The 9702-nt window shown below is 37.5% G+C and overlaps 1 protein-coding gene across 3 annotated transcripts in view; it reads right to left on the bottom strand.

The window, feature by feature from the left end:
* The window catches only part of LOC106881343 (uncharacterized), a 153719-nt gene that overhangs the window by 16885 nt on the left and 127132 nt on the right, over window positions 1-9702 (bottom strand). For all 3 annotated transcript variants that reach the window (XM_052966923.1, XM_052966924.1, XM_052966925.1), the window contains one exon: window positions 1411-1542. In XM_052966923.1, coding sequence (XP_052822883.1) covers window positions 1411-1542 — 132 coding nt within the window. The remainder of the gene's footprint in view (window positions 1-1410; window positions 1543-9702) is intronic.

The raw sequence follows: 9702 nt of genomic DNA, 5'->3' as shown, positions 1-9702 counted from the left end.
CACGGGCATATGGCGTAGTGGTTAAGAGCGCGGGCTACTAACCCCAAGATTCCGAGTTCGATTCACGGCAGCGACCTGATTAATAATAGTAATAATAATAATAATAATATAATAATAGTAACATCGTTAGGAATGAGAACCCAGATTCAAAATTTCCCCAAGACACCTGACGAAGGCTGGAGGGTATATCAGCCGAAACGTTGTGTTAACAACAAACAAGATGAGGACAAATATCCATCAAATGTAAATAATGATGGTTTTATATCTATATAACACACACACACTGAAAAGTGATTGGCATTACAAATGTCAACGCTAACATTGGTGCTCAATGCAGTCCTGTTGCTTGTTAGATCGTATCAAGCTGTCCAACCCATATTAGCATGGAAAATGGACGTCAAAGGAAGATGATGATTGTGTGTGTGTGTGTGTTATTTTTTACACATCTTGAAATTTATGCAATCACCAAATTGTCAGTTCATCAGCTTGTGTAGCATTTTATTTTACTTTATCGCTCATCTAAACTATTCCGAATGCAATGGTCTATTCATCCAAATGACAACTTAACAGCCCCCTATCATGAAAGAGCCATAATTTTCTCTCAAGGTAAGCCTGCCCAGCCAAATGAAAAAAATCTATTGTGCACGCCACTGCGTGGCACCTTGGGCAAGTGTCTTCTACTATAGCCTCGGGCCGACTAAAGCCTTCTGAGTAGATTTGGTAGACGGAAACTGAAAGAAGCCCGTCGTATATATATATATATGTATGTGTGTGTGTCTGTGTTTGTCCCGCCAACATCACTTGACAACCAATGCTGGTGTGTTTACGTCCCTGTAACTTAGCAGTTCGACAAAAGAGACCAATAGAATAAGTACTAGGCTTACAAAGAATAAGCTCTGGGGTCGAGTTACTCGACTGAAGGTGGTGCCCCAGTATGGCTGCAGTCAAATGACTGAAACAAGTAAAAGAAAGAAAAGTAAATGGAAGTAGTATTAGATTAAAATAGCCAACTATGTATCATACTCAATGCAAATACACTGTATAAAAGCAAATTAGCAGCAGTATTCATCTGGAGATAAAACATCTCATGGACATACTATATTTTAAAACACAAATGTTATCAGTAGCAGATAAAAATCATCCAGCTGTGGCAGTGAGAATGCTAGACATGCATTTCAGCCTCATTGGGTTTTGTCAGTAGAATTTACCCCATTGCCAATCGTATCTAAAGAGGAATGTTCGTATTCTTTGGGGTTTAGTAAAGACTGCTCTTTTCTATGTTTTTTGTCAGAGAAGAAAAATAAAATTTGGAAGTAAGTAGTCTAAAACATCTCCTACAAAGCAGGGTGTTATCTCTGTATAAGGATGGAACAGAAGTAAAGATTAAAAATATCAGTAAGCATTAATTACTCCAGTCTGATTTCCATTTGCTAAACTGCTTTCTGTATAGTCATGTCTACTCCAGCTTGTCGAAAGGTTCTGGTGAAGTTTCTTTCCAGTCAGCGAAGTCGACTTTCTTACTGGTGGGTGTTGATTTTGTTTCTGCAGTTATGAAATCAGAATAGAAGAGAAGAAATAAAGAACAATGTTAATTATTTTAGCAAGGCTGTGCTTTGTTTCTTGCTAAAAAATTAAATTTTAATTAGTGACCCTGAGAAAAGAATAATGAAATAAAAATTATTTGATAGATAAAACATTAATACATACACACCTATATGTGTGTGTGTGCGCACACACCATCTGAATATTGGAAAAAATTTCCTGATCCCAATGATGGTATCAGCTGGGGAAAATTATCATGACTGTTGTTCAATACTCTTTGGACACTGTAAAGGCTGTAAGATGTGCAATGGAGACTACAAAGTTGTGGCCAGCAGGAAGGACATAGCAGGTATTCTGACTGTCTCCAGAATTCTTCCCCACATCTTTGAACAGGGCCTTAGGACCAATTCAGATGGCTGCAGGAAGCTGCTGGAGACTGTAGGCAATCCCTGGCTGGGGGATGTTACTGCTGGAAGGCTACATGTGTGGCAGTAAGATTCAGGCTCCTTGCCGAATCCCTGGAAAGTGATTGTTGGAGAATTTCTGTGCCTTCAACAGCCCCAATTTTTGGCCTCCTAATTCCTCCAATTATTATCTCAAAGATACTTTTTGTGTTTACTTTATGTATGTCTGTCTGTCTATGATAGATCGCTAGCCACTACACATTCTTTTTTTCTCTCCTTGTTTCTTTCTGTGTTCCTTTCTGTGGAAGAGCATAGGCTCAAAACGTTTAAAGACTTTTTCACTTCCCGAACGTTAAACTAATAAATCTGTTTGTTGTCTACACCACCTGTCTTCGTCTTTTGCTTTTTTTGTTAATTCTCCCTATATATATATATATATATATATATATATATATATATATATATATATATATACACACACACACACACACACAGTAATCTCTTGCCATATCACAGATTATTATTTAAGCTTACGTTGATTTCTCCGTGGTGTTGTTTTGCATTTATAATAAAATAAATATATGCAAATTATAAAAAATAATAAAAAAATATACAGTACATTACTATTTCTACTTCATGGATTTTCACCTATTGCAAGGGTTTTTGGAATGTAACCTGTGCACTAAGTATTTATGGACACAACTTTAGCAGAGCTGGAGATGACCTAATGTAATGTGACATGGAATGTGCCAAATTTTAACATTCTTATTTCACTTTCAGATTCAAATATGACATGAAAAACAAATGCCACATCATACCCATGCTTCTAACTACCGATCATAGTGAGTTGGAGATTGCCAGCTTCTTGAACATGACCTGTCCTTTGTGTTTAGAATAGGGAAAAAACAGAAGACGTCTGGCAGATATTAATCTCTGGTCAAGAGACAGGAACATTCTCTGCAGTCAGATGTCATCAACATAGCCAGAATCCAGCAGGTTAAGATAAGACATTCTCAATGACTTGAGCAGGTCAATAAGGGCTATTACCAAACAGCTTATGGTGGTGGAGTCCACTGTTAGATATGTGGTGCATGAGGATATCAGATATAAACCCTATCTGATGAATGTATCACAGTTCATAAACAATTCATAGGCTTGAGAGAACTATGTGATCTAGCTGAAGTGTTTGCTGAACACACTAACACCCTGAGAAACTCATCTTTACTGACAAGAAGCATATCAACAAAGACTAGGTGAACTAGAAGAGAGACTGAGAGACCTATGGAGGTGCTTGCAGTGATCCACACCATGTCCCCATTGTCTCTGATAGTCCTGAGGTTCAAGAACAATTAGGACAATGCCATGCTATTTTACTTCATGCTGGCAGCAGGATCAATGTCTCTGGCTGCACTGTGCTCTAGACATGATTGGTGAAAACCCTTAATGAAGGAGGTGACTCACATGGGACAATACATGTTGATACAAGACTCAGCTTTCTCTACATAACTCTGATGATTTAAGAGTGAATGGCTGTTAATTTTCACAATCATCTGAACAGCCCTCTCCTGCAACAATATGTGATGTCCAAGTTCTCCTTATCTGATGCTCCCACCCCCACATCAGGGGTATTGTCAAGGGGGTACATGTCAGCGATCCCAGAATGCCAAGGGCTTATTGGAAGCTATTGTCATGAATATGTGTGAGGGTGAGGGACATAAGGGTGGGTTAGTTCACCTGATCCTAACATGGATCTGCAAGGCCTACTTCTCAATGACATCTATGACAATGATCTAGTGAAATTTCCACTACAAGCAACACACCTAGTGTACAAATTCATTGTCCATCACACATTAATTATACTGAGATTATACAGTCTCTACCAACTCTACTTGACACACATTATTTTCAGTCGTCTCAGTGAAGCGATTTATAAATCCTTTCACAACCAGCCAATTTAAATATCAAATTTCTTTCTATATAACATTATGGTCAATACATATTAACAAGTTGAGACATATCTTAACAGCTGAGTCAAGGTGAGGTAAAAATAATAAGTTTGATTAAATATACTGATGCAGGAGATTACCAAGCAAAGACAAAAAAATTTTTTTACCCTTAAAAACATTCAAGATGTATTTGGAAATATTCCAGTACTCCAACAACTTTGATGAATTAAGCTTTTTATATAAACAACCTCCAGTTAATTAACATAAATTGATGAATTATAGTGTGGCTGATAGAATGTTAGGATATGTAAATTATTGGATCGTCAGTGTTATGTGACAAATGTATCAAGTTATTACTGTTATAGCCATTATTTAGCATAACAATGACTATATTACAGCATGTACAAAGGTTTGGCTGTGTTGTCAAGAAGCACACTTTGCAGCCAAATAGTTTGGGGTTCAGTCCCACTATACAGCAACTTGAGCAATTGTCAGCTATTAGTCCCAGACTGACCAATGCCTTGTGAATGAATTTAGTGCCACATAAAAAGCACTACTCACCTCGCCTGTGCTTGTGCCACATAAAAAGCAATAAGTCCACTCTGCTGAATGGTTGGTAATAGGAAGGGCATCCAGCTGTAAAAATCCTGCCAAAACAGTGACAGAAGTCTGGTGCAGGCTTTGGCCTGGTCAGCTTTTGTGGTACCATCCCACCCATGGAACACAGATGTTAATTAATAATGATGGTGATGATGATGATGAAACTGTGAAAGTGTGTGTGTGTCTTTGTCACACACACCCACACATACACACCTTACCACCACCACCACCACCACCACCATCACTTGACAGTCACTGTTAGTTTGTTTCCATCCTCATAACTAAATGGTTTGGTAGAGACCAATTGACCTCAAAAGAAAAATAAGAACTGAGTTGATTTATTTGACTAAACATGTCCAAGTGGTGGCTCCAGCATGGCTACAGCCTAATGACTGAAACGAGTAAAAGATAAAAGATGTAAACATAGCAAACCATTAACATCTGAAAAGACACTTCAATCTCCAAGTTAACAAGGAATTTTAAAAAGAGATTTTCTATCAATTCTACTTTGTCAGTTTCATAAAAGCAGAGATTTTGTGTTTTGTCTCAACAAGGTTTTTGAAGATTAGATGTCCATCTTTAGCGTGCGTGCATGTGTGTGTGTGTGCGCGCATGCGTGCAGGCGAATATTTACAAACTGCACTGAGTTACGGCTACAAACAGTGATGATACAGTTTGCAGCTCAGCCACAAATAGTGACATCAGTGTTAGTAGTTGAGCTGCAAACCGTGATGTTTGTTGTCATTTCCAATCAACAAATTTACCCACAGAAGTTATTCAAGAAATGATGAAACAAACTCACAAAGCAGCACTGCACTTAAGATACAGTAAGTATGTACCACCAAGGGTTAGATATTTCTTAACATTAGTACAAGGTTAGATATTTCTAGAAAATGTGCAGCTATGGCTATGTAATTAAGAAGTTCACTATCCAACCATGTGGTTTTGGGTTGAGCCTCACTGCATAGCACCTTGGGCAAGTGTCTTCTTCTGTAGCCAACTAAAGCCTTGTAAACGAATTTGATAAATGGAAGTCCATTGTGTGTGTGTTCTTGATAAGCAGTGCCATATATTCCCAATTTTCAATGAAAACACAAGTCATAGGGAAATTTTTTCTTGCTTGTAAACAGGTGAGGATTGGCAACAAGAAGGGCACCAAGCCAGAGAAAATCTGACACGGTGAAATTTATCCAATCCATGCAAGCATAAGAACGTGGACTTTGATGACGATACATATTTGGTTGAATAAAAATTAGGATATTGCCATGTAAAAAGCACTCAGTACACACTGTAAAGTGGTTGGCATCATGAAGGGCATCCAGCTGTAGAAACCAAGCGAAAACGAACTATAGAACCTGGTGCAGCCTCTGGTTTGCCAATTCCTGTCAAGCTGTTCAACTCATGCAGGGCATGGAAAACAGATGTATGATGATGATGGATGGGTAAAAGACACATTCAACTCCAACAGGAATTGAACCTAAAATGAAAAAATGTGTCACTAAATAGTACATAACATTTACTTATTGTAATGCAATCCATTGCATTTGATTAATGACTATTTAAAAACCAAAATAAGTTTAAACCTCTTGTCTAATATACAAGAAAAGGTTCCTTACAACACTGTCAATATTTACAAGTTCTGATGCTCAGCCATAAAAATGAACAAATTGTAAATTACTATCTTGTAATTGTTGTCCACATTTTAATGTTTACATCTATTAGTCATACTGTATTGTTTTTTTCAACTGGAGCAGATTAAACCTCATGAGAAATAAGACACCTAAGTTGCATTGTATAAAATTGCACACTATGCTAACAAAAAGCAAAAACAAAAGCAAACATATATCAAATCATTTAGGATGATAATGGGGATAGTAAGGACAATAATGCTTTCTGTTGAACTTTGAACTGACTCAGCTCATTTCATTTTGTGTTTTTATAAGCAATCATCCAATTTCACTTCATGACACTTATCTGATGAAACTTGCAACATGCTTTCCCTGTAAACAATAAATGATATTTCTAATCTAATCAATAAGCAGTCTCCAAACAATTTCTATCTATAGACTACACAGGGAAGAGAAGACTTTCGTTAGTCTTACTGGGGAACAAGGAGGGAATGAGAGACAGCATTACTAGGGCCAGTGGATAGATGAATAGAGACAATGCAGGGCAGAGCTGATTCTTCAGTCTTGCTGGAGATGAGATAATATCTCTAGAGCTAAGGTCACAATAAAATGTAGAAAGGTTAACATATAGAAAAAAAACACTTTTTCAAAACCAACTGGGGAAAAGTTTACTTATTTTCTTCTGTAGTTACTTCCATCCACCTTTCTATCATACTCTAGCCTCTCAGCAGCTGGCATAAGGTTACCTCCCTCTCTCTCATTTACACCCCAAAACACTCAGTCAAGAGAGCTTTTTTTTCCCTTTTCTTATCATCAAGTTACTTGGTAACCTCACTAGTGTTGATGGCATGAAAAAAAAAAAAACAGTACGCACTGTCAATTGGTTAGCAGCAAGGGCATCTAGCTGTAGAAATCAAGCCAAAGCTGACATTGGAGCTTGACACAGTCCTGTAGCACATTGGATCCTATCAAAATGCCCAACCTATACCAGCATGGAAAAGAGATGTAAAATGATAATGAAATTTTAATCACTGTTACAATGAGGATCCCCCCACACTTTTTTTAAATAGGTACACTATGTCCCTATATGTCATAAGATATGATTAAGAAGGTTTGGTGACAGGAAGGGCATTGGGCCAAAAAACCTCAGAAAAATCATCCAGCTGATGCCAGCAAGGAAAAGTGAACTGATGGTGATGAAGCTTTAACCACTCTAAATTCTAACACCAGCACTGATTAATACAGGGAGTTTGTTTTATTTCAGGAACAGCTTCATGTATTGAAGAGTCAACATCGCTGTAGAGCATAAAAATTAAAGTTATAGTTAAGGAAGATTTTATAACAATTGCTTGAATTGCCAGAAATAGCAGTTAAACCATTCTCAACCTATTCTTATCATTTTAGAGAAGGGCAAGACGCATTGGATAATGTTGTCCAAGATACACTCTATGAAGAGAGAGTAGGAGAGGAGAAAGCCTCCATCCAGTTGCTTGACCAACTCAAAATAGCAACCAAATACCCCTTAAATAACCACTACCATTAAAAAACAAAAAGAAAGAAAGACATGGTACAATGTAGTTCTAGATACAAAGTCTCCAAAAAAGACATGGATGTCACAGCTAGAACAGCCTTTGATCATAAGTCTGCTCAATAAAAGCTGACATGGAGCTAAATAACACTGGCAATAGCATTCAAAATAATTTTTGCTTTACACAACAGGTGTTGGGTGAATACTATTTGCACTTTCTGTGTAGAAAATATTGATTCATTTCCAGACTTCAACAAAATATCCTCACATTCACTAATCCTGTGTACAATGGTTTTAGTTTTCAGCATTTATCTTTCATGCTCACTAACGATGTTCTCTTTAATTATTAATGCTCTGCATATGCAAATATAACCTACAGATAGAAAAAAACGTTATCAGTAACCTTTTGAATGCATGTAAAGCTGCAAATATTAAGATAACCTTGTGTATTTTACAGCTACTCAAACTATATTAGTATCAAGCCAACAAGGAAGCCTCTATGTAGCTGCTTGAGCTGCTAAAAATTATGCCTTAGCATTTTAAATGAGGAAAGGACACATCAGATACTATAGTCCTATACTTCCCTAAAATATAGGTTGAATCAATTGTGGCTGATGAAGAGTAAAACAACAATTATATTGGTATTTTTAAAATAGGCACCATTACATTGTATAAAGGACCTTGATATTTTAATGCCGGTGAAGAGAAATGCCTGGCAGAAATTGCCAGATTTTGTTGCTTGGTTGAACAATACTTGACCCTTGGATGCCTTTACTCTGTTACAACCACCAAAAAATCCAGTCCTTGTTCTAATGAAGTGATTTGTGTGATCCAGTGACCCTGAGAGCTATGCTAGCAGAGTGCAAGCTCCTGGCAGAGCCTCCCATGCTGGCCAAAGAAATAAAGGTCAGACTTAATGTGGACTATCTCTTCCTAGAGGTAAAAAATGGTGTGTACAGGGTCAACACTCATATCTAGGGGAAAAAAATGCAAAGCAAAACAAAATTACAATGCTAACAATTCAAAACCAGCAAGACATAAGAGAAGAAGGCCTTCTCTCCAGAAAATATAAGATGTGGTGCAGCAAGAAAGAGCAAGGATTGAGAACAGTGGAGAAAAGTTGTCAATGGCCTATGTCCTATAAGCAGTAAAGGGCTGAAGTAAGTAAACTTTTGCAAGTATTTGAGTCAGGTGTTTTTACATGGTACCACATGGGCGCTTTTATGTGGCACCACCATGAGTGCTTTACATACACACATATATACATATACACATACATATATACACACATACACACACACAGTACATATATATACATACAGGGTAAATAGTTGCCATTTTATATTTTTAATTTCGTGCATATGCATTGCTTGTTTTTAATTTTGTCATCTACACAGTATAGGAGGGTCAGTTGGGCACCATCTGTGAGAAAAACAACAGCATGATGCATTTCACTCTGCCAGAAATTTGGAAATGACATGCTGTACTGATTGGCATCCGTACTGGAAGCTCCAATACGCACATTTCAGAGTGTATGAGTGTCAATCTGAGGATATGTACCAAGAGTGATAAAAATCAAACATCCAATCAACATCATGGTGTTTGGAGTGATCACTAGTGATGGCGATGTTATGCCTCCATTCATCTTCCTATACAGCTTCAGAGTCAATATGGAGGCCTACATCGAGTACCTGGAAAACCCTATTGTCTGGCAACAGGACTCTGCATCATGCCACACAAGCAGGAGAACCCAGTCATGGCTGTCAGACAATTTCTGCAACCACATCAACCCTAACATCTGGCCACCTAACTCCCCAGACTACAACCCCACTTGATTATTATGTGTGGGTCAACAAAATTCTTTGTAACACCAAAGATGAACCGAAGGCAAGGATTATGGCGGCATTTATCAACTTAAACAAGGAGACTGTCCAGAAGAATTGCAGGAGATTCTGAAGTTCTCAGGAGGCCATAGTTGAAACCAATGACGATTTATTGAATAAATTTACTCTTTAGTATTTCAAGATATTTTTATGTAATTTTGGTAAATATAT

Source organism: Octopus bimaculoides, chromosome 4, assembly GCF_001194135.2.
Source record: "Octopus bimaculoides isolate UCB-OBI-ISO-001 chromosome 4, ASM119413v2, whole genome shotgun sequence".
NCBI lineage: Eukaryota > Metazoa > Mollusca > Cephalopoda > Octopoda > Octopodidae > Octopus > Octopus bimaculoides.
This window is presented reverse-complemented; position numbering and strand designations above follow the sequence as displayed.